The 26,516-nt window shown below is 32.2% G+C and overlaps 4 protein-coding genes across 5 annotated transcripts; 1 reads left to right on the plus strand and 3 right to left on the minus strand.

Moving 5' to 3' along the window:
- Positions 1–383: 383 nt before the first annotated feature.
- On the minus strand, positions 384–914 carry LOC120214751. Its single transcript, XM_039212573.1, has one exon. The coding sequence runs from the start codon at positions 864–866 to the stop codon at positions 384–386; it is 483 nt and encodes a 160-aa protein (XP_039068504.1). The 5' UTR covers positions 867–914.
- Positions 915–1,413: 499 nt separating this feature from the next.
- Positions 1,414–9,244, minus strand: LOC120214777 (probable protein phosphatase 2C 46). Of its 2 annotated transcripts, XM_039212586.1 has the most exons (6): positions 9,232–9,244; positions 5,232–5,562; positions 4,319–4,745; positions 3,735–4,102; positions 2,221–2,457; positions 1,414–1,879 (listed from the first exon to the last, which is right to left on the minus strand). In XM_039212586.1, exons 3-6 carry the CDS (start codon positions 4,635–4,637, stop codon positions 1,610–1,612), a joined length of 1,194 nt encoding a protein of 397 aa, XP_039068517.1. In that variant the 5' UTR covers positions 4,638–4,745; positions 5,232–5,562; positions 9,232–9,244; the 3' UTR covers positions 1,414–1,609. The 2 variants fall into 2 exon arrangements, with proteins under 2 accessions (XP_039068517.1, XP_039068516.1); XM_039212585.1 differs by lacking the exons at positions 5,232–5,562; positions 9,232–9,244 and having other exon boundaries at positions 4,319–4,803.
- A 7,956-nt stretch (positions 9,245–17,200) lies between these two features.
- LOC120214748 (zinc finger CCCH domain-containing protein 13-like) lies at positions 17,201–19,091 on the plus strand. The gene is made up of 4 exons (XM_039212571.1): positions 17,201–17,301; positions 17,570–18,103; positions 18,620–18,712; positions 18,806–19,091. Exons 2-4 carry the CDS (start codon positions 17,853–17,855, stop codon positions 18,897–18,899), a joined length of 438 nt encoding a protein of 145 aa, XP_039068502.1. The 5' UTR covers positions 17,201–17,301; positions 17,570–17,852; the 3' UTR covers positions 18,900–19,091.
- A 456-nt stretch (positions 19,092–19,547) lies between these two features.
- Positions 19,548–25,083, minus strand: LOC120214786 (trafficking protein particle complex subunit 2-like protein). The gene is made up of 5 exons (XM_039212593.1): positions 24,973–25,083; positions 24,771–24,867; positions 24,491–24,569; positions 24,295–24,376; positions 19,548–19,763 (listed from the first exon to the last, which is right to left on the minus strand). The coding sequence occupies exons 1-5, from the start codon at positions 25,003–25,005 to the stop codon at positions 19,623–19,625; spliced, it is 432 nt and encodes a 143-aa protein (XP_039068524.1). The 5' UTR covers positions 25,006–25,083; the 3' UTR covers positions 19,548–19,622.
- Positions 25,084–26,516: the final 1,433 nt, after the last annotated feature.

Consider the following 26,516-nt stretch of genomic DNA (forward strand, 5'->3'; position numbering starts at 1 on the left):
AAGTTAGTTCTTATTTGGCCTAATAGCAACTTTCTTTACTTGTTATGTTATAAAAAATACATTATTTTAATCACATCAAATTCACAAAACTTCAAATATTTGATATGTATATTAAAATTTAACTATTTTAAAATGAGATCAAATCGAAGTTCTTAATAACTGAACTTATTGATTTATGTTATAATTTCAATAGTTTAGTTTTCTTTAAAATAACAAAATGAAATTCACAATAACATTGTAATTTTCAATAATTTCCTTATAAAACAGTAAAAATAAAGGACTAAAATGAAGAACCCCAAAAAGATGAATCTCTATTTACAAATTTATCCTATATTCTACCGGTCAACCCTCAACCTCCCCCCCCCCCCCACGAGATCTCAGTTTCAGTCAACCTTATCATCGTCTTCATCATAGTAGTCATCAACATCATCATCTCTCCTGTCAGAAAATGCCTCCTTGACCTTCCTCCAAACGACATCGTACAGCCACGAGACGCACCCGCAGTCACCGCAACACCTTTCCTTAACCTTCTCGAACAACCCCTTTTCGCCGGCCACCGGCGGACTCCCCACGGGCTGCAAATAAGCCAGAGCCGCCTGCTTAACGAGCGGATTCTTGATGGGAATTTCATGCCAGCTTGAATTGTGTACTTTCGGCGAAGCGATCGCCGCTACCGAGGGAGGCGATGCCGAAGACGACGACGAAGGCATCAAGTCTTTCAAACTCGTGTAAGAAACCGACTTTATGGTGATCATCTCTATGTCTGAAAGCTGTGATATCGAACTGAAGCCGTTGTTGTGTAAGAGAAAAGTGGGTGAATGACAGCTTATGTTGGGGTCTTTGTTTCTGTTCGTGCTTGCATCCATGAATCAGAATAAAATTGCTAATTGCTCAAGCTTTTCACCAATGGTGGTTTTAAGTGGGTGATTTGATAATACGTAATATATAAAGATCTATTTTAAATGGGAATTACGTGAGGCTTTGGCTCCACATCAATGAAAAAGGTGAAAGATGATCATTTGTGTTTATCCATAAATTCATTCATGTAAGTGTTAATCTTGAATTAACCTCTTACCCTAAACTTGCACTCAAAACATTTGACAGTAAAAAATCGGCTGTATATGTTATATTGTCCTGAATTGTGTTTATGATCTGCATGTTTAGCAGTATTGCTTCTTTTGTTCTTGTAGATATCTCGAGGAGGTTCTCCTAGGAAGCCTTATTCGAGCAGACATGTCATTTCCACCGGAACAGTTGGCAAAACACGACGACTGTAGGACAAAAGGAGGTAGAATATCTGTATCATGCGAGATTCACACAGAAAGTGAACTGCAGTAACAGAAAAACAAAAGAACTATTATATATAAATTACTATGATAACTATCCCAGGAAATAAACAACAATGGTCACATTGTACTCTTTCTCTAGTTCTTTCGAGTTTTTCGACATACAAGAAGCTAAATGCGGGTATTAGTTTCAAGTTAAAAGTTACGGTGTACATTAAAGAATCAAAGGTTCGCCCCGTGTTTATTGCTTATCGGAAGCTACCTGATATTCACAAAAGAAAATGATACAACAAAGAGAAAACATGAGATTTATGCATATATGATCAGGTGCCACCAGCTTCGGTTGGTGTGGCACAAGGAGCCAATATACTGGGAGGGAAGTTAACTCCTCCCCCTCTAACCGATAGATACGGGCCCTTAACCAAGCTAGCCCTGCTTACGAGGTTCGAGTCAAGAAACACCACAATTACCGTGATGTCGTCGTGGAAATGCCGGCGGACGCCACGGTCAATCTTCTTCAAGTCGGAATATCTCATTTCTCTCTTCTTTGCTGCTTCTTGTAGAGCAGTTTTTACCAGCCTCTTTGCAGTTCCCTGCATAGTCCGAAACCATAGGTTAATATATTCACAGTTCTTTTGGTACACCCTTATTTTAAGATTGCCGCTCATCCCTGCATGAGCATGCATTCGTATGATACATGAGCAAATGTCATTTTTCCACTGGTACGCATGCAGGAAGACGAGCAAAAAACACTATTTGTTACACAAGTATTATTCATAGCTGATCGGTTTACAATAAAATGATCAATATTTAACCAAATGAGAGTTAAGACTACGGAGAAAGGCCTTCATACTCGAACCGAATCGAACTTTCTGAATAATAGGATAAAAAAGTAAGAAGATAAACAATACCTAAAATTGAAGTATAAACTTACACTTCGTGTATGATTTTGAACTATATCAACAGCTTCTTGATTACTTAGGTGCTCCCAGAGACCATCTGATGCAAATATCACGAATTGATCTTGTGGTTGCAGCTGGTGCACTGATATTGCTGGGTCTGCACTCAATATTGGCTTTTTAAAAGGTTCACGAAGGCGGAACTTTTGATATAAAGGCTCTCTGTTGAACTCAGCCTTTTTCAAATATACATCACCAATGGACCTGGAAATCTGAAAGATCAAGGCTTCTATCAATAAACATTTGAAAAAACTAGCAAATCATGGATACCAAAGAAAAGACATTACGATATTTAACTGCTCGACTTATTGCATACATTTGTGAAATGTACTATACTTCTCCCTCACGCACTCTCTTCGATTCAGGATGTAATAATCTTATAGTAGACGCATCATCAGCGAATAAAGGTTGAGCGCCATTCTGGTCAAGCTTAAGATTTTTAAAAGAAAGGCTAAGCAGTTGTTGCGAGAAAATCGACATCAAGGGGAATTGCCCATGGCAGCAACAGAATCTTTCATATATAAAATCCATGAGACAAGTTCTAATTCTAGGTACATATAGCTTTATCAGAAACTTTATAATATGCATAAATATTCTGTATTGATTCGATGCAATCTGCTTGGAGATTTCTCAACCAATTTGATGCTTGATATGCTTGATTTGATCAAGCATCGGAAACCTGTTTAAACATTCAGTTTTCTGTGGATTATAATTTGAAGGAAGAAAGCTCGAGAAGTACATTTAAATAAGTACTTGTGGGCCATGGTAGAAGACTATTCTCCAATCTCAAGCCGACAACGGCATCCTCCATGCTTCCCTTAAGGGAGATTCATTTTGTCAAGATGCAAACCAGAATTTATAGTTTAGTCTCTTTATACCACCCGGAAACCACATAACTGTATAAATCAAGAGTACCTAATATCTAGCAGGGATACATCCTGTCACCAAACTGCTAATGTGATGCCATAGTCAAAAGCCTGAAGTTCAAAAATAACCAGCTCCAAGATCACCACCGAGCTTATTAATTCCCCACTCGGAATATAAAGATATATGCCGTATCACTAAATCACTTCCTCTCATGAGATCAACATAAAGTCCAACAATTTTCCTTCTTCCAATTCCATAGCTTTATGAAATACCAAGGTTCATGCCCTTCTCTTAGAATTTAGGATAAAATAAGCTAGCAATAACAACTTTTCAAACATCCAAAAACAGCATGCACTAGACTGCTCAATTTGGACAAGCCGATTCAAGCTCTCTATGCAACTGCAGCGATGATGAAAGTCGTACTTGCTTCTCTTACATTGTTGTTCTTGTGGAAGAAGGTGATATAAGCCACAAACCAGTGGTTCATTCCCCAACCACTTACCACAGCTATGCAAAAGCATTGCTGTTTAGCAAATGCGGACATTACCTACTCATCTTACCCATTAAACTACTACTACTTGAAAAAATAAAATTAAAAAATTGTATGCATAGTGGAACGTACCTGTATGAGACCTTTTACACGCCATACATTATGCTTCAAAACTACAATTTGCGAGTCATCAGGGTGCAGTGACTGCATCTCCTGCCTTACGGACTCTATACACACATTATGCTCAGCCGACAGCTGGATGGCTAGAACCTCCCCCGTCGCCTTCACAGCTCTCCCCAAGACAGCACGGGAATCACCAAGATTGGCGACATAAAGAGTTCCACCACAGATAACACCAACCAGGCAGCAGGATCCAACAGCTGCGATTTGCGGTTTCATAGGCCACTGTTTGGTAACGAGGGACAAAAAACCCTCTTCTGTTGCTTGATATGCTTTCCGTATCACATCAACTGACATCCCTTGTTGCTCTGAAGTGAATCCTGAACACAACAAATATCACCGGTACAAATGTGAGCATGGAAAAATAACAAAGATATTTATTGGTTTTGATTCAGAACAGACCCTTAACTAGGGCTGCAACAAGTTTACCGCAATAACCTTCAATCATTTTGTTGGGTACGAATATTCCCTACTTCATTAATCAGTAAGTAAAGGGCAACAAAAGATTTTAACACTAGCAAACGCTTTGTGCTTACGCTTTAGATGTTGAAAGAGATGGTCGTTGATGTATCGTGAAGTCTCTGGGCCGCCATGCCCATCATATACACCAACAAAAGTACCATAGGGACCCAACTCGTGTGAACTCAAACAACCAGACTCCAGCTGGCTCTGGTCCTCAAGTAGATTGTTGGCCTGAACCACTGCCATTGAGAAATCACCATTGATGTGCTGCCCCGAGTCCTTGTACCACAAAAGGCCATCTTGGCGACCTCCCGCTTCAGAACTTGTGTGAACGTATCGAACTGAACTCGGTCGAAAACAGGCCCTCAAAAAATTCATCAATCCAGATAACATCCCTCATCTCATCCACAACACCCACCAAATACTCATGTAAAACAGGCCCTAGAAATCTGGCGGGTGAGCCCTATATCCTCCTTTAATTCTCAACGCAACACAGGAACACTGCAGCAACAGCACAACAAGTAAACAAACCACACCAAAAAGGTTTGCAATAGTTCAATTTGCAGCAACTGCAAAAACCAAGAGATTAACAAATGATGTCCCAGAAGCTAACTTTTTCTCAGTTTGTCTTAGTTAATAATATTAAGCTCAAACAACAGAAACTGATCCTTCTTAAAACAGGAAAGACCGTGACCGTACAAGCTCCTGCTGGAAAAAAATCAACAAAAGCACAAAAGGTTTTTTTGGGAAACAAGAGAATCGGTCAAAGATCGCTTCCTTTTTTTTTCCAACGAAGTAGTTGGGTCAGCCATTAGGATATCCAGAAGGTCTAATGTTTCACATTGAGAACTTCAAACAAAACCCAGTTTTACAAAACTCAGTTTTACAAAACTCTTTAGACCCATTAATCATTCACAATTCAACTTATATTTCCCACACCAAGTACATAAAAACAGGTGGGGAAAGACCGAAAGGAGAAAGGTTTACCTTTAAATTAGACCACTTGGGGTTGTATACTTGAAAAGGAAGATCTGGGAATAGAAAAGAAACTTCATGCGGGGTATGGAACTTTGAATTAGCAGATCTATGGATCAATCTAATCAAAGGGAAAAAAAGTTGGGATTTGGTGTTTGATTTGGTTGGTTTCAAGCTTCAACGAGTGATGAGATAATTGAAAGATGAAATGGTGACTCTCTTGTTTCTCTCAGCAGACAAGACCCATAAAAGACCAACAATGGAGAGCTCGAAGGCTCGAAGCCAGCAAAGCAAAGGTCCAGTCTTGGGCTCCACACACCTATGGTAATCTACAGAAAACCTCCTAAAAGAACTTTTTAAAAAAATGAAAGAGAAGCTTTCATGAGCTTATAATCTTATTAGTCAATGATATCAGCGTTAGGTAGACTTTAAACGAATCAAACGTTAAGAGAATTATTTGTAAATTATTCGGTGGAAATTTATTTATTTATTAATAAAGTAATATGAATAAGATTTTATATTTATATAATTATATTTGTATATTTATTTATATTTGTGAATGTTTGATATTTGTTTGTTTATGTTTATTTATTTATATTCATTTATATTCATTAGTTTATATTTGTTCATTTATATTAAGTCTAATCTCTAGATTTGTTTAAAATATTAAAACTTCATAAATTTTAACATTAAATATATTAACTTTTTATAAATTAATTAATTTTAAACCTAAATAAAAATATTCAAATCAATTAAAGAAAATATAAACCCTAAAATTATTTGAAAATAGAAAATATCTTCTCAAATATAAACTAATTAAGTTTATATTTATTTATGTTCTTTTACGTTCGTTCGCTTGTGTTCGTTTATCATTTCAACGAACGAACACGAACAAGTTATATTCTTTATCAAACGAACACGAACAATAAATTTTGTTAGTTTAATATTCATGGTTGTTCATTAGTTCGGTTAAAGTTAAAAAACGAACATGAACATACTCACATTCGTGTTCATTCGATTTGTTTAGCCTATTTTTAAGAATAATATTTAAAATTTTCAACATAACCTCAATCTGTTGAGTTCTACACATTTTTTATATTAGTAAAAAAATTATATTCACAATGTTTTTTCTTTTAAGATTTTTCATATACTAAATTTAAAAAAAAAAAGAAATTATATACTAATCAAAAAATATATATTATTCTAATGTGTAATTAGATTATTGTTATTCCATACATTATAATATCATCTATAAACATAAATCAAGTGGCTTATTGGTAAAAAAAAGTGTTGTTATTCTTCGAGGAATCGGGTTTGAGCATCATAGATGTTAAGGGTGTGAACGTTCAATGTCGAGACGTTAAGAGTTATTTTTGAACATATATTATTTTGTATTTACACCATATTAATAAAAAAAATTGATTATGATAGTTTATAATTTCTAAATTATTAGTTTAAGTGTTAAATGTGTAGTTTACCTTTTTAAAATTTAGAATCATACATCAAACTTTTTAGGTCAAAAAGCACATAAATAGTTTCTCGACTATAAGATGTTACTTTGTTGTGTCTTTGACTATTGAAATATACAAAATGGTTTATTAACTATAAGATATTGTTTTGTTGAGTTCTATACTATTAAAAGTTATAAAATAATTATTCGACTATTCATATTTTCCAATTTTATTATTCTCCGTTAGAATATTGACGATCGTTTGAGCTAAACTTTAATATACTCACTGACATCTTAGAACTGTTTGAGTTGTATTTTATAGATTAAGTCTATGTTTACATTTTGTTATCAAGTTAGTATTTGAAATATTATATCATCGAGTTTGTACTTGAAAACAACAGTGATGTTAGCAAACGAAAACTTATGGTCAAAGGGATTATATCATCGAGTCTATGATTTTATTGTATCTCAAATAATATGTTAACGTTCAGTTTAGACGGTCGTTAATCTTTTAACTAAAAATGATGAATTTTGAATATATAAATAGTCAGATAACTATTTTATAATATTTAATAATTGAAAACTTAATAAAATAATATTTTATAATTAATAATTTTTTTTATAACTTTTAACAATCAATATATTTAATAAAATCACGTTGTATAGTTGATGAATCATTTAGGTACTTTATACTTATTACTTGTATCAATGCACTAACTTATAAATAAAATCCAACGATCCTAAAAAATTGTAATAAGATAATCTAATAGGGGTAAGAGGTGGCGCCTGTTTTAATTGCCACGAACCTAATTACTACAGGTGGTTTTCATCTTTGGTCCACTCAGTTGTTACACGTGTTAGTTCCGTCAATAGTAGTATGAAATTGCGGTACCTCGGGCGGTGGTCGTTATTACAGGTTACTTGATTTATCGCTAAACTAAACTTTCTCCAAAACTAGTTTTTGCTTGTCTACGGATTTGACCACCGCACTTGAAGTCATTAAATGACAAAGTTGTATAACTTTGGTGGTTTAACTACTCTTTGAATACTCTTTTTAATCAATAATTAATAAATAATTTTATTATTATGTTTTATAAAAATCTAAAAATAATTTGATTCATAATATTATTAAATAAGTATTTGATTAGAAAATTTTAATCACTATCATTTTCTTCCTCAAATAAACTCTTTTTTTATATTTATTTCTTCTTTGATCAATCACTTATTGTTAATAAAGATGACAACGATTTGGAACTAATCAAATTATTAATCTTTCTAATTTTGATTTGAAACAAATAAACTGATTGGTAATTAATTTAATAAATTTTGGTTGCGTCTAAATCATAGCTTATCTAATAGCGTCATAAAAGCACTTGTAAGCAAAACATAAACAATTATCCACTATCACATTTCATGATATTACTAAATTAGTATCGGTACCCCTCTAGGTATAGGTATCATTTTTACATTCTGAAATTTGAGCAATGCTAGTAGTATCGATACTTCCCTTACCTTTTGTATTGATACCATATTAACAGTATTGATATTGTTCATGAGGTATCGATGCAGTAAAAACAGTGCCAGTACTTCTTGTCCAGAAAAACATTTTATGTTCAATTCCAAATTAAATGGACTTTGAATTATTTTTGAAGACTTTGAATAAATTCAATTCAAATCCAAAAAATATTTTGTGATAAATTGTTATACTAAAATATAGTTCAATAATTACTATATTAGTTAACTTTTTATCAAGACTATATAAAATATATATTAATTTTAAATGCTCTTTTAACGATTTTTCAAATTTCAAAAATCATCTTAACTTTTTAAAATATCTATTTTCTTTACGATTTACGCATGACATATAAGTTAATGATAGAATCTGATTAAAATTTTATTACCATTTAATTATATATATGTTAAGGGTTAAATTTCAAAAAAAATTATAAATTTAAGAGTATAACGTTATAAAAATTTATTAAAATTAAAATCATATCATTAAATAAATTGTAATTATAATATATAAATTATATGAGAAATTAAAATTTTCAGAATGTGAGACTTCCATCTTACTCCTCTAAAGCCATTATGTTTATATTACTAATTTTTCATTTAATTTTAAAATTAAAGAAAGGAATTGGAGAATGTTGAAATACAAAATACTTGTATTTTACGCAACTTTGGGATTAATGAATTGAAACTAGCATTTAATTTAGGTTTATGTTTTGGATTTTATTACGCATTAATATTTAATGCGAGTTTTGAATTCATATTTACCTTAATTTAAGTCTTACAATATGTGAATATTTCTCCAAATATGTTTTAATTATATATTATAACAATTGATTTAGGTTATAGTTTTTCGAATATGTTATAATTTTAATTTTACTTGTAATTGGATATAATAAATTTAGCATTAAACTTATATATAATTGGAAATATCTAAAGTTATAATATGAGTTTACAACTATCATCGTAAATTAAATACATAATTTGACCATTTTCTTATAATATTGAAACTAATCACTTTAGTAAGGATCATAAATGGAAAAGGTTAAAAACCAAACCAAAACACTCGAACAAAAAATAGATATGAACAAATATAATTGCATCAACAAACGAACCACAAAACGAGATTAAGCTATTGGAAGACCACTGAGAATAGGAAATCAAAGCCAAGCGTCGTGAGAAACTATCCACGAACACAAAATCGCGTATATAAATTTAATCTGGGTGTCCATAATAGAAAGATCGACCTAATTACAAATAAGCGTCATCTTGATCAGTCGTGACGTTGTAACATCCTCAATATCGGGTTAGTGATCAAATTGTAAAGTTTCAGAATTTGGTGACTAAAGTAGAACCATGGATTAGTTCAATGATTTATTTGGAAATAAATCATAAAAGTTATTGGTAATTATTAAATGAAGTAAAGGGTAAAATGGTCAATTGATAAGGAAATATATTTTCTCCCCTTTATTAGGAGATTAACATGTGGGGGGAGAGGAAGATGAAAAATCTCTTCTTTTTCACTTGCTTTCTTCTTCTCCAACGAGCCCAAGCTAGGTAAAGGTGAGTTTCTTTATTTGTTGATTATTAGCTGAAATTTAAGGTTGAGTTTTGATTATTAGGTGATAATTAAGCATAAGAAGAGCTTAAATTATCTTGAAACAATAAGATGAAGAGAATAGAGGGGATTAAAGAAAAGAGATGAATAAGTGAAATCTTGAAAGAGGGTTCTTTAATGAGGTTTTAGAGTGAATTTGACTTGTCATCAATCTAATTAACATGTATGAAGTATTAGAATTAGATTTGTAACATGTTAAAATTTGGGTATGATTCTTGAATTTCTTAAGGAGAATAGGATATGGAGGTTAAAGAAGTGATTATTGAGTAGAAATGAGGGCAAATATGTATATGTAAGTAAGGAATATGAAAGGGGATGAAATATGAAGCATTTGAGTTGAATTAAATGGATTTTTGGGCTTAAAATGCAAATTCTGGGCAAGGTGTATCGATGCACATTGATCGATGCACTCTTTAAAGAAGAAACATCGAATGCAAATGGTGCATCGATGCATAAGGAGTGCATCGATGCATCCCTTTAAAATGAAATCATCGAAGGTAATTTGTGTATCGATGCATGGGTAGTGCATCGATGCACATGTTAAAGAATGCATCGATGCACTTCAAGGGGAAATTGAAATAGACATTTCTTCTGGTCTAAGAAATGATAGATTATATTATAACAATGAGATACTGATATATATCAATGTATAATTATGTAGATATCGAACACGAACAAGTTCCGGGTTGTGTATCAAGTTAAGATTCGATCGAAAGAGAGGAAATCATAAAGTGGATTGAAACTTAGTGAGACCAATGTGAGTGCACATTATTTAGTATATGATGTTAAATGGAAAATAAGACTTATGATAAGTCTATTTCCAATAATAAAATGCATGAATTTATAGAGGTATGTGTTTGTTATGATTTATATGTGTTATTGATATGATTATATGATCATAGGATGTAAACTATGTGATAAGTGATAAGTGACTATATGGAATTATATGAGAACAAGAGATGACAATGATTTACATGTCATATGAAAACTAGTGAAGTGTTATAAGCAAAGTGACATATATGTGATAAATGAATGATATGAAAAGTGAGATAAACAAAGTATGGTTGATATAGGGTAATATAAGAATAGCTCATAGGTTATATGATAAAGATGGAACCATATAGGAACATTAATTAAGTACTTGATAATAAGTCATAAAGTTATATGCATAGGTAATATAAGTTATAAGATGAGAATATATAGGAATATCAAATAAGTTATGAGATAAGTTATGTGACGTTGATATATAGGCTAGATGAAAGTATACACATGAATACATATGTTTATATGTTATTGTATATGCTATGGGATATACCCATGAACATATGTGATGTGATATATGTTATGAGAAATAACCCATGTGACTAAGTGTGAATTGATATAAGTATGTGATATGAAGTTATGGGTATATGTGTCATATGTTATTATATGTGACATGATATATATGAGTTTATGTGATATAAAAGTGTATATGTGAAATAACATGATAGGTGATAAAACCGTAAGCCTATATGATTATGTGTTATATGTTACATGATATGACATGCGAGTTACATGAACAAATGAGAAATAGTATAAGTCATATGAAACAATCTACGTGAATACATGCACTTGTGATACATGTGATATGATATGAGATATATGGTTACATATACATGTGGTATGTGATAGAAGAGAAATAACAAGTGATATGAAATGTTATAAATGATAATGCCCATGTTATGTGATATGAGAGCTAGGGGTATAGTTGGCATGCCAAGAGTCGAGGGTTTACCTATGTCTTTCGAGACATATGGACAGTTTACCTAGGTTCTTCGGGATCTATAGACAGTTGCCGAGGTTCTTTATGACCTCTGGATAGTTGTCGGGGTATTTGTGACATCTGGATAGGTCCTTCGGGACATTTATACGAGCTGTGGTGACAGCATAGTGGTGCACAACCTCAATAGATTCACGTATCTACAGTTCTCACATGTGTACCATGGGCTAATAAAGAGATAATATTAATAAACTGGATAAGATGATATGTTTGTTTTTTTATGAAATGTTATGTGTGAGATGATGGTAATAATTGTTTATATATGATTACTAGTAAATGTTTACATTATATGTTTATTGCCTCACTAAGTCATAGACTTAGCGTGTGATTGTTTCACACGTAAGTTACAGAAGTGAGAAGAGTAAAGAGCAATGTGGAGCAAGACATGTCAGTTCTCCTTACCGAAGGTCATATCAGAAGAAAGATGAATAATATGTATGTTAACAACTAAAGTTTTAGTTGGCATGTATTCAAAATAATATATTGTATAAGCTCTGAATAGTTTTGTAAACGTTTTGAATAAGTTATATGTTATAAAAGTTTTAAATTATTCACTAATTTTGTACAAGCAAAAGTTTTGAAAAGTCAATGTGATATCTCGGACTCGGATCCGGGTCGGATACAGGTTGGGGGTGTTACAAACGTCATCAAATATAATTATGAAAAAACATAAAATAAAAAGAATAGCCAAAAGACCAAGAAAGAAGACGAAAAATGTGTTACAAAAACATAATTATTCTTATTAAAAAATTAAAAAAGAAAAAGAAGAGAAGAGAATCTACGGTCAACAACGAGCAACAAAACCGATACGATCACCGACTAAACAAAATCAAAAAAGAAAAAAATAATCCGATTTATAAAAAATAGTATAAATTCTAAGTAAAAAAAAAGAGGAAAGTCATATAACATGTTTAAAACATATTTTTTTGGGTACATGCATGTTTAAAACATATTAATTAAATTTTAAACAAATGTATATCCATTACACAAACAACTCAAATATCGTGTATTGATATTTTCTTTAATATATTGGATTAAAGTTGTCCATACATATGTTTTGCATATGATCAACATTATTTTGTCAAATATGATCCACGTCATACCCAAACTAGAATTCAATATATAATATGATAATTCAATTAATTGAAGGACTTGATTGATAAGATAACAATACCCACACAATTTAATTATAACATCTTAAAGAATTTAAACAAAAATTCAAGAATTTGTAATACAATTATAGGTAAACATCCCAAAAAAAAATTACTACAAACTCGTGTATCGAATTCATTTGACTTGAAATTCACGTTTAATATATTTTTGAACACTTTGATTCTACAATTGATACAAACATGTGTAATCTTAATGGATTTGAATATTTGACCCAATATGGGAAAAATGCAAAGCAAGGACATAGAGGACCACCCTAGAAGAATAACACTGCCGGTATCCATATGTAGACAGTAGATAGGGTGAAGAGCACGTCAAGTGTTCAAAGAAAGTATTGAACTTTTCTGTGTGAGGAACTGTGAGAGGTTTAAATGAAAGGACAGATGAAATGTATTCAGCACCATTCTTGTTGGAGAAGATAAAACCCATGTTCGTTATGTACATTCATTGCACTTGATCGAAGTACTATACGAATATGATATGAGAAAACAATCAAAAGTTTAAAACACAAATAAAATAATGTTTTAGGATGTATACAAATAAATTATTAACATATATATATATATATCAAATCATAAAGTTATAAGCTTTTTCATCGTTTGTTCGATTTTATTATTAACAAAGGTAAGTTGGTGTCAACCAAAAACGTTGGCCTTCGTCGTCGGCTAGGATTTTCGGTCTTTGTGGATAACGTCAGCAAGAGGATTCACCAGTCATCTTTATGGAAAGCTTTCCAGATGTATGGAATTGTAGTAGATGTCTTCATTGCTTTTGTGAGGTTTAGTAATGAAGAGGAAGCAAGATGTGGTAGAGCAAAGGGCAATGGCAGACTAATGGACGGGTTCTGCATAAGGGTATTCATCACAAATCAAAAGCCTAGATTTGAAGCTTTGGGTAGGAAATTGACAGTAAACTTTAATAACCGTTCTTTGCCTCTAAAAGATTCCAGATCTTGCTTGGAAGCTCTTATGGGTTGTGGCCAATCTGTTGAAGTGGCTCATGCAATGGTTTTTCAAGATGTGACTAGGACCATGCAACACAATGCTGAGAATGTAACATTGGTCAGGGTTGAGAATAGTTCCACATCAAAGAGGGTAATCTCAAGTGAGGTCCCTGTAAAACTCATCCCAATTCCTAAGGATGAAATGGAGTGGAGAAGGTATTGTTTAGCAGGACAAGTAAAAAGGATGAATAATCTGGATGTATTTCAGGAAGGTTTAGTATCAGATGGTATTAATGCCATAGTATGTCTCTGGTACGATCTATTGGTGGTTATCTGTCTTCCTAGTAAAGATGAAAGAGAGAACTGCTAGAAAAAAAATGAATGAATTACTAAAGTTGGGGAAAAACTTAGAGTCGAATTCAGTGCATCAGAAGCTGTTATGTTGGCTCGATTGGAAGAATCGGAGAGAGAATGATTATTGACTATAAAGGTGTGTAAAACCCCAAATTCTAGGTTAATTGTTTCGGATTGATCCAAGAGGTATGTGGATTGTGTGGAGTTGAAATTAAAGTCGTTGGGCCAAGTGAGGGCTTGATTGGATGTAAATTGAGTCCATTTAGTCTTAAAAAAAGGAAATTTTTACATATAAGGCAAAATAGGAGGGACCAAAGGTGTAATTATCCCACTCATAAAAACGAGTTTGATTTCTTAAGATTTTATCACATTTTTAGACGTGAGCTTTGGGGGCATAAAGTTGGTGACCGTTTTCTTTCTTGTCCTCTTTGTTTTTTCTTCTCTTTCATTCATCATTTTGTTCTCTATTTCTTCAACTCATAATTTAAAGGATCCACATTTTTCGAGCGAGCTTCCACCAGAGATTTAGAGAGACGAAAGTGTTTCCCAGCATCTTTAGAGCTCCACCTTAAGCTCCATATCTCCATTGAGAAGTGACAAGCTTGGAGAGAGAGTCCAAGCGCAAGAAGGAATGAGGAGGTAAGTGTTGTTGAGAAAAGGAGCCTCACTTCGGATTCTTTAGTTAAGGTAATGTATTTCTAATCTCTAGCCAAGGAAGGGGTGACAATTTGTTTCCTGGTCATAACCAAAAGAATAATGCATCGTGGATATGGAAGAACATCACTAAACCTCTATCGAATCCAAATGGTTTCTTTACTAAAAACATTCATTTTACTTTAGGAGGTCGTAAACTAATCCATTTTTGAGATGATTATTGGACTGAATTCTCATCCCTCAAAATGGCTTTTCCTAGAACATGTGGCAATAGCAATTCAGAAAGTTGGAAAAGTTTGTGAATTCTCATCCCTCAAAAACTTTGAGCAATAATAGGTGGAATGTGGAACAAATCTTTGAGCTGGCTATGGTGAAGCTAGTATTGGGGGTATTTTACGAGAGCCTTTCATGACAAAGTTCCAAAATCAATTAGACTTTTGGATTCGACGGGTGCAAAACTAATGGCAATTCTTGATGCTTGTCTGGTGATGAATGCATCTAAATGGAAGAAATTTTCATCGAATTAGATAGTTTGCTGGCAGTTAAGTGATTTACTGAAGAAAGCTTGGCCCTCGATATATTTAAAGACGTCGTGTCAAAATGCAAATATCTCTCATCCAAATCAAGTTAAGTATTGTTGAGTTCGATTCGATTCGAATGTTTATAAGCTTAAAATTTTTATGTTTAACTCGAACTCGAAAAAACATGAAATAAGAAAATCTTAAATTTAACTCGATTGAAGTCTCAAACTCGAATTCGAACATGAACCTTAAGTATATGAAATTTTTATATTATATTTTTTAAAAAAATTAATACATAAAAATTAATATTATTAATAATTTATTTTTTGAAAATAAAATTTTATTATATTGTTTTTTCAAGTTAGTTGCAAGCTTTACGAGTTGAGTATTAAATAGCTCGTTTCGGTTCGTTAAGAACTCGAGTCGAATTTAAATTTGAGTCGAATATTTATCAAATTTTAATCGAATCAAACTAAAATAACTCATTATCTATCTCATCTTGTTTACATATATTTGTCATTGAATCTATTCCATTGTTATAGTATGACTAACTAAAGCTGGATTTGATGATTCATCACTTTCGGAAAAGACCTTCCTCAAATATGTTAAATGTCCATTATTACAAAAGACGGTATACTACAATTATGATTATTATTATTATATTATATGTTGAATTATACATATAATTGTATCGTGAATTGCATGGAGTGGGAAATTAAAAATAAAATAAAATAAAGATAAAGTCGGATAAAATGAAAAAGGAGATTTGTCCCTTCACCTAACATATAAAATAAAATTGAAATTAAATGCAAATGAAAAGACGACGGTCTAATATATTTGATTGGATACAACTTTAATCGGGAAAAAAAATAAAATTTGATAGTGAATTATAATTATAGTATATATTTAAGATTTTATATACGTACGAATATAAATATGTATTAGAGAGTTTTAGGGTGTGTACATCTTTTGCAATTTATCTGATAATACTGATAAGAATACCATATTTATTATATAAAATAATTAAAATTCACTACTTAATTGAAGTCTCGAAGAGTAAACATAAGATTAATATAAATTTATAAACAACTTTGTTACCCTTTGTTGAATAATTTTATGGGTATACATTTTCATATGTGATATAAGGTAATTATTAATAAATATATATACTTTTTAGTATTATGTATAAAATTATATTTTTCATTAATAATATATTTACTATGAATCTTTTAAAAAAACTCTACATCTTGGAATTAATTGAAGTAGTTCATTTGGGGTCCTACATAAAACCCAACTTGCTCCTTCTTCCATAAATGCAGAATAGTAGAAGAGGATAATAGGAATAGTGCGGAGGGTAGCATGTCATTATTAAAACCAGAAAACTAAATCTTACAAACCTTACGATAAGATCCCACGACTGATGTGTCCAATTTTAATAAAACCAAAAGTACATTTAACTCAACTTCCGCTAGGTTTGGATAATTGCTCCAGTTTCAATAATGTTGGATTTTAGAGATGTAATTTTGGAGGTATTACGTTTATAAAAAAAAAGATTTAATAGGATTATTAAGACTTTTTTTAATTTAAAGTTTGCTTTAAAATTAAAATATAAGGGATCGATATAAATTCATTTAAAATTATATATAAATCTTAATGTAATCTTTAAATTTTTAGTGGTGGAGAATTTCCAAACTTTTTAATCCCACATGGATTATTTGGCTTAAAAAGGTCCCCTGGTTAGAGATATTAAAATTTAGCAAAATTGTGACGGACATACCCATTTGATTTATTAGGGCCTAGACCCAATGTAATCAAACTTTTGTGAAAGGGCCTTGGCCCAATATAATCAAACTCGGATCAAGAAAACTGACCCGCTCTTTCGTGGATCCGATAATTTGAGTTAATATGATTACTCGAAGCCGAATACAATAGCGAGCCCTGGCGGTACACAGCAGGCAGCATTTCCACTGATTCTTGGGGAAAAAAGGAAAAGAAAATAAAATCTCTAATTGGTCGCGTTGAATTTTTTTCTTTGTTTCAAAAGGTAAATTTCTTAAATTTCGCTTCCTAAGCTCTAATAATTATTTCCGCTGCTGAGAAATTACGACGAACAAGGAGGTGAATCTTTGAATTTGAATTTTGGATAAGCTTTTCTTGATTTAGCGTTTACTTAATCATAAAACTAGGTTTTAACTTTAAATAGAGTGAATATTAGGTTAATCAGTTGAAAGTAGTGGAGTTAATTAGCTTCTTTAATGTTTCAGTTCGGTGTTTATTCTGTGTTTAGATTCCTTTTTTTCTGTTAATCGCAGATTATAAGTGATAAAAATATGGATTTCGATGAATATAAGTATTTAGAAAAGACGGTTGAAAATCCCGAGCATCAAAAGGTGAAGTAGGAAGATGGTAACGGCAGAGTCGATAATGTTAAATCTGTGAGAGGAATCGTATCGGAGTTCCAAGCACAAGAGAGGAGAGAGAGCCGGTGATAGTGATGATGATCATAGTCACTCCAAACGCTCAAAATCACGAGATGAACCACTGCATGATCTTGCAAGGAACGAGGCTCATCTCGTCACAGGTCACGGTCTAGAGATGGTGAGAAGGATAGGCACAGGAGTTGCAGAGAACATAGAGTCAAGGACAGGGACAATGAGAAGAGACAAAGAGAAGGAACGTGAACGAGATAGGATAGAGCGTGGATGTGAGAGAGACAGGGACAGGGATATAGAGCGATCAAGTAGAAGCAGGAGTCGACCAGAAAGAGAACGTGAGAAGAGTCGGGACCGGGAGTTTAGAGAAAGAGAAAAAGAGAGAGAGCCAAGGGAACGGGACAGAGAAAGCAGGTATCCATGCATTTCATTATCATTTACATTTGTTCAGTTTTGGCTTTTTTGTGCATGTTTGGTTTGAGGATTGCTGTAATACTTAACTGTAAATATTAGTTTTGTGTGTATAATTATTTTAGTTTATTCATATTTTATTAGTAACTTTAACAGTCAGATCTCTTTCTATATTGTGAGTACTTGTGTTCACTGGATCAGATGCAACATGGCTTTATCTGATATTGTACATTTTACATGCCAGTCTTGAGCCAAAAAGGTCTAAATTGACAGTCACTATTTGCTGGAACAGTTTTCCCTATACATACATACATATATATATATATATATATATTGGGAGAGGGGGGGGTAACAATAACCATTTGCTTGGAACTAAAATTTGTGAGGACTGTGTTATTTTTTTATAACTGAATTTATTCAAAAGACACTTCATTTTTTCCTATAATGATGAAAAGGTTGAAAATTTCATTTACTATTATAGCTTGCTATTATTATTATTTTTTTTATTGAGAATGCTAGTGTAGGATTCTGTCCAAAAATGTCCGATTTTGATTCGGATATCAAAGAAGAATGTTCAAAATTTGGAAAATTGAAGCATATTTACGTAGACAGGTAATTCCTAGTGTTTATGCACACAACTGTTTTTGCGACTGCTCCTTTTATTCGTTGCATCTCTCATTTTTGTGAAAAAACTCCCTTGAACAGGGACAGTGCTGGGATTTTCTACTTACGTTTCCAAGATATGCAAGGTGCGATAAATGCTCAGCGGAACCTACATGGAAGATGGTTCGCCGGATAAATGATCACTGCTACATACATGATGCCACAAACCTACGAGGCGAAGTTTCCAGATAGTAACAGATAGTTGAATGCTATGTATATAATCTTGACATTATCTGAAATCAAGAGGGTTATGTTTCTGTTGGGAACTATATACAGTAAAAAGATACATCAGCAGGCAGTAATTTGTATGGTAACTTAAAAAAAAACTATATTCGGAAATAGATGCACTAATTTCATATTTCTTTGTTTGATTAATGTACAAGTCTGTTTTACCTTTGCTAAATTGATGTTATGAGACATCAATGTTTTGTTCTTTTTAATAGTATTATTATCAGTTTTTGGTCAAATTATTTAAAAGGTTTATTTTCTTACAGTATAGTATTTTATGCTTTTATTATATACTTTTGTAGTAATTTGATCATTTACAGCCTTGTATTATAAGCAATTAATTGTATTATATTCATTTTTTTTCAACAATATTATGTCTAAAATTTACGTCAAAATATTTGACATATCAATAGAGAAACGTTAATTCGAAAAGTTATGTAAAGAGATTAAATTTGCATGACAAAATTAACATCAATAAAGTCAATCAAACTTTTTTTAATGTGATTGAACAATTATGAATGATACAAAACCTTTTAAAACCAAGGTATGTTCAGGAAAAGGGTGCAAAATTACCAGCATAGAGTCATAGTTCAGTTTTAAGATTTTGAAAAGCTTTGAACCCAAACCAGCATCATGCAGCCGAGCTCAACCCAAATGACTTGACAATGGTGCTCACTCTATCTGCAAAAGTTCTTGATGTAATCTTTTTACCAGGAACGTGAAATGGGTTCGAGACGGCATCGACATATGCAGCATGGAACCTCCTGAAAAACTATACATTTAAAAGAAAAAATAAGTCTGATTCTGTAACAGAAGTCGTTGAACTATGTAAAATTGATCATTTTGGTCAGTGACCTTACAAATGTTACAAAATAGACTTTATACTTATCAAACTATTACCAAATGGTCCTCGAAATTTATTGCTATTTTAATGTTGCAAGAGATCTGTCCCAACCGTCTTTCGGTTGGGCCCGGAATCGGGCTTCGACTTGAATTAAATGAATTGAAGTCGCCACCGACTATTTATTTTAAAAAATGGGTTGATCGGATACCTTATTTCTTACCTGATCTGCGTCTTACCAAAGATGTGTCGGATTCGGGAGTCGGTTACAACCAAGGAAGGGTTAGTATCCTTGAATTGCCCTTTCGGTACTGTGTAATTTCCAGTTGTCTTTAAATTAAGAAAATTGAAAGTTAAATTAAAAGGTAAAACAACGATCCGAATTGCTTACCTTTGAGAAAATTAAAAATGTCTTTAAATAGCCGAGAAATGTATTAGATACAAAAATGTAATAGAAATAAGTAAAATAGAAACAAATGAAATAAAAAGGTAAAGAAACAATAAAATAAACAGAATAACAATGAATAAAGCGTAATAAAGAAAATAAGTAAATAAAATAAATAAAATACAAAAAAAAACAAGAAAAATGAAATAAATAAATAAAGTATGAGAAACTAATAGTAAATAATATATATATATGAAATGATGATATAAAAAAGTGATATATATAAATAAATATGTACATAAAAATGATGAAGCATTAAGTATTATGAATATATATATAAAATAGCAAGGAACGAAATATATATATATATATATATATAGATAATAGAATAAAATATTAAAAAAGTAGTAATAAATAAAAAAACAGAAAGGAAAAAAATATTAACATATACATAAAAAATATGTATATATAGTAAAATATAATATAAAAGTGAGGAAAAAAATATAAAAATGAATTAATTAAACTGCGTAGGGACTAAATTAAAAGAACCATAAACTGGAGTTCGAGTTTCAAAGAAATATTAAGGCGTAAATTCAATTCAGGGGTCAAATAAATCTTTAAAAGCTACGAGGGACCAAAAGGGTAGTTTACCCCATTTTATTAAAAACACGCGGGTCTGATACATATGCTAAAAAAAATTAAAAAACTTCATTCGATCCATTTCAAAAAATCAGAGCCATCTCCTTTTCCCATTTTCTCTGTAATGTTCCTGGGTCTCCAAGAACAGGGGCCGTGAGTTTCCAGAAACAGGCCATCAGCCGCCGCAAGTCGCCTCGCCGCCGCCGTTGAACGGCGACGGAATCACGAAATTTTTTTATTTTCCAGGAGCTTTTCTCCTCCTCGTTTTGAAAATCAAGTTGATTTTTCAAAAAAAATCTCGGGTTTTCGTAGATCTACAAAAATAATCTCGAACGAAAACGCCTTTTCATCGGCAAAAATCTTCTCTATTTGCTTACTTTCGACTCAAAACAACACGATGGACAAAAAACTTGACATGCAAAGGATCAAGCGAACGAAAAGGTAAACAACAATATACCTTGCTTTTATTTCTTGTTTCGAAATGTTGTACAAGTGTTCCGACTTTCTTTGTGCTTGCTATGGTAACTTTATGTGTGTGTTCGTAGTAAAATCACCCCCCCGAAAACGGGTTTGATTACACTTATTTATAGTAAAAAAAAACCTATTTTTAGATTACATTTGAGTCCTAATAGGACTCTAACATTTGTTGGTTGTGGATGAACCTTGCGAGATTCTTGCGTCGTTGGTGGTGTTGACGGGGACGTTGGATCCGTGAAGTGCGACTGAGGAAGACGTGATGAACCAGGGAACTTCGGGGCTTCTGGATGAGATGCAAGAAGCGACGGCGTGCTAGGGTTTTCTAGAAACCCTGATTTTTAGAACGGGTCTTGGGTTACACGTGATGTTGGTTTTGTTTGTGATGGGCCTGTATACAAACATAAAAAATACATAAGTATGCATATTATATAATATAGTTAGTAACTATCATATAATATAACAACATCATTTACAACAGATAAAATTTAGTGTCTTCAGCTGCCCCTCTTTGCTCATTATCGTGTAACGACAATAGAGCAAAGATTAAAAGACACAAATTTCGGCCATATCGAATATCCTCTGTCGAAGAGTTGAAATCCGATACGGAAACTGATTTGTCAATACGAAATGACCCCCTCGTCGTGAGGTTGAGTCAAAACTAGAAAATTCTGAGTCTGAATCCTTCGTTATGAAGTTGAAATCGAGCTCAGAGTACTGGAAGTATTTCATGGATTGTCTTCTAGCCAAAGATACTTCGTTGTGAAGTTGGGTATGGCCATTTCGTTGTGAAGTTAAGTCTGGGAACTGGATATCCTTCGTCGTGAAGTTGAAATCCAAGTGAGTATTATTGTTCCGAGTCCAATATCCTTCGCCGTGAAGTTGAAATTGGTTCTGGAACTGGGAAATTGTTTGTTGACAGCCAGCCGTTCCTTCGTTGTGAAGTTGAACTTGTGTTGTCTGGAGTCCAATATCCTTCGTTGTGAAGTTGAAATTGACTCTGAAATTCAAAAATATTTGTTGACAACCAGCGGTCCCTTCGTCGTGAAGTTGAACTTGCGTTGTCTGTAGTCCAATATCCTTCATTGTGAAGTTGAAATTGATTCTGAAATTGAGAGATGTTTGTTGACAACCAGCGGTCCCTTCGTCGTGAAGTTGAACTTGCGTTGTCTGGAATCCAATATCCTTCGTTGTGAAGTTGAAATTGGCTCTGAAATTGGGAAATGTTTATTGACAACCAGCGGTCCCTTCGTCGTGAAGTTGAACTTGCGTTGTCTGGAATCCAATATCCTTCGTTGTGAAGTTGAAATTGACTCTGAATTTGGGAAGTTGTTTATTGACAACCAGCAGTCCCTTCGTCGTGAAGTTGAACTTGCTTTGTCTGGAGTCCATTATTCTGTTTATTTTATTATGTCTTTACCTTTTTATTTCATTTGTTTCTATTTTACTTCTTTCTATTACATTTTTGTATCTAATACATTTCTCGGCTATTTAAAGACATTTTCAATTTTCTCAAAAGTAAGCAATTCGGATCGTTATTTTACCTTTTAATTTAACTTTCAATTTTCTTAATTTAAAGACAACTGGAAATTACACAGTACCGAAAGGGCAATTCAAGGGTACTAACCATTCCTTGGTTGTAACCGACTCCCGAATCCGACACATCTTTGGTAAGACGCATATCAGGTAAGAAATAAGGTATCCGATCAACCCATTTTTTAAAATAAATGGTCGGTGGCGACTCCAATTCATTTAATTCAAGTCGAAGCCCGATTTCGGGCCCAACCGAAAGACGGTTGCTACAGCTTGGCGACTCTGCTGGGGACACAGGTAAGTGAGTCAGGCTAAGATAATTTCCAGTTGTCTTTTTAACGAAAAGGGTAAGTTTAAATTTTAAGGTAATATTTCGATCGAAACCCTGATTTTTAGAACGGGTCTTGGGTTACACGTGATGTTGGTTTTGTTTGTGATGGGCCTGTATACAAACATAAAAATACATAAGTATGCATATTATATAATATAGTTAATAACTATCATATAATATAACAACATCATTTACAACAGATAAAATTTAGTGTCTTCAAGATCATTTTGAAACCGTTTAGAAAGTTTAATGACCATTTGTAACATTTGAAATGTCAATGACTAAAAATATCATTTTTACATTGTTCAAGAGTACTTTTACCTAAAATGTTTAACAACCATTCAAAATATAGATCACTCCGTAATAACATTCCTCTTTAAGATGCATAATTACTAGCAAAGCAATGTACTCTTTACATTTCCAACGATATTCATCCAACAAGATAACATAGAACAATCAAAGCTACAGTTCTATAGGGAAATCTTAACCACCGCATCTGAAACAATAACAAATAATATAATTCCACATAGGAAAATCTACAATAGAACCAAGAAAAAAACTAGGAAATCAGCAAATATGCATAGCTAAAATATGTTTAGTTTCACTTTCAAGTTTCAGCAGAAACAACGACCAAAATCTCCTGGAGTTTCTATAGAACTCAAAAGTTTACCTCTCCAGATTTCCCCTTTCTATTATTTCCATAGATTGTCACCATCCAAGATTAGAGAGCACAGCCTTGCATTACCTCAAGGTTACAGCTAAAGATTAGGCAGTGTCTCGACTAAACGTAAAGAGAAACTCAGCTAAATCCATTCAATACTGATATAAACTCAATGCAACACTAGAGCGTGCATGCTCTCTAGATTTCCGAGGTTCTTAAAACATAGCTATGGGGTATAGACCCATAGTGTCGAAAGTTCTGATTACAATAAGCAAAGATGGAGAGGCGAATAAATATATTACGAGAAACAAAGAATTACGAAAAATCAATATTGCCTATCTCCACTGAATAAAGCAAACAAAATAAAAAACAATAGATTCATAGACTTATAATACAATCCTAAACTCCTACCATCATTGTCAGGAACAGAAACACTTACATTTCTAACATCAGCATCTCTAACATCTAAATCCGTAGTCACTAAAATGAACTTCACCTTTGTGTTAGTCAAATAACCATAGCTGCATCCAACACCACCATACACAACAAGTTAGACATTGCAACACTCAGAAATCACAACACACGTAAGAATTCCAAATCAAACGTAAAACAAAGTATTGAAGTTAACATCTTACACGTTATAATTTTCAGTAGGATAAAGCAAGCCCAAGAACGTCTCGTTCAATGTCGGCCCCGATTTTTTCGGATTGTTCACTACAAATATATATATAAACAATAGTATGATCCAACATCAGGTGTTCAACATCTATAATTTGAAAGCAGAAAAACGAAATTTTCATTTAAAATAATTTTTTCGAAAATTTTGCCCTAAATATGCCTGATCCAGATCCTAATATATCAAAGAAGATCAAAAAGATAAAGTAAATCCGTACATTGAATTTATAATTTGATTACCTCGTTCATCGACGACATCGAGGGAGCAATGTACGATGTGGTGGAGTTTCAGAGCATCATCGGCGTCGGTGAAGCTCTGTATGTACAGAGGATTGTTCTGTTCATCCCCTCGTGATATATGAAAAAACAGATCATCAGAAAAAAATAAAGAAAAATATTTGAGATTTGTGAAAGAAAGAACGGCGGAGATCGGAGGGTGAACCTGATGGCCGACGACGGCAACGCACACGATCATCTTCTCTCCGATTTCACTCCGGCGGTAATCTAGAGAAGAAATTTTAGGGTGTTTTCGGGCGTATGTTGCATATAGTGCAACTGTTCTTCATCTTTGTCCTTGAAATGATGGGCGCCTTTGATGTATCATGTATCTCTAAGGGGATTGTCTAAGGAGAGTTAAATTAATATAAGGTTAAAAAATAACACAAATTTGAAAAATATCTTAATAAAATTGATTTGGTGCGACTGAAAATGTTGACTTTTATCTAATATACTAATTAAAATGATGTAATTGAAAAAATTATTTGATCGGTAAGTATTGATATTTTTATATAAATATAGATATTTTTGATTTTAAAAAATATATATGAAAAATGAGAAGATTACAAATTATCAATACATTTTCACAAATATCAATACTTTCAAATTTAAAAAAATATATATGAAAAATGAGAAGATCAAAGTTTCAATATTTTTCCATACATATAATACTTTCGAATTAAAAAAACATAAAAAAAAATGAAAAGACTGTAAGGTATCTAACTTTTTCTTAAATAAATATTAGTACTACGATCTGATGGTTAATATTTTAACATTTGATGAATGATAAAATATCGATACTTTTTTTGTTATGTTCGATACTTTAACATTTGATAAAGTTGATGGAAATTAAAATATTGATACATGTTTATTTGAAAAAATTAAGTTAAGATCAAAAGTTACTTATTTGAAAATTTTCATTAAAATATCGTTAAAAAAGATCAATAGTATAATAATAATTACAACTTAACTGATTAAAATAAAATAGACGCAACATATTACGTTAAACCAGCTACTGGTTTATTTAAAGGTATAATAATAATATAAACAGTAAAATATTTACAACTTAGTCGGTTAAAATAAAATAAACGCAACTTATCACTTTAAACTTGCTATCGGTTTGTTTAAAGATATAATAATAATGTAAACGATAAAATAAAATAGGCTCAACCTATTACGTTAAACTAGCTACATGTTTGTTTAAAGGTATAATAACAATGTAAACGGTAAAAATAAAATAGGTGTTATCTATTACGTTAAATTAGCTACCGGTTTGTTTCAAGATATAAGAATAATGTAAACGGTAAAATATTTACAACTTAATCGGTTAAAATAAAATATGTGCAACCTATTACGTTAAACTAACTACTTGTTCGTTTAAAGATATAATAATAATGTAAACGGTAAAATAAAATAAGTGTAACCTATTACATTAAATTAGCTATCAGTTTGTTTAAATGTATAATAATAATGTAACTTGTTAAAATAAAATAAGCTCTACCTATTACGTTAAACTATCTATCGGTTTGTTTAAATGTATAATATTAATGTAAAACTAAATTTTTTACAACCGGTTAAAATAAAATAAGTCCTACCTATTACGTTAAACTACCTACTGGTTTGTTTAAAGGTATAATAAAAATGTAAACTGTAAAATAAAATAGACGCTGCCTATTACTTTAAACTAACTACCGGTTCATTTAAATGTAC

This window comes from Hibiscus syriacus, unplaced genomic scaffold, assembly GCF_006381635.1.
Source record: "Hibiscus syriacus cultivar Baekdansim isolate YM2019G1 unplaced genomic scaffold, ASM638163v2 tig00110108_pilon, whole genome shotgun sequence".
Classification (NCBI taxonomy): Eukaryota; Viridiplantae; Streptophyta; class Magnoliopsida; order Malvales; family Malvaceae; genus Hibiscus; species Hibiscus syriacus.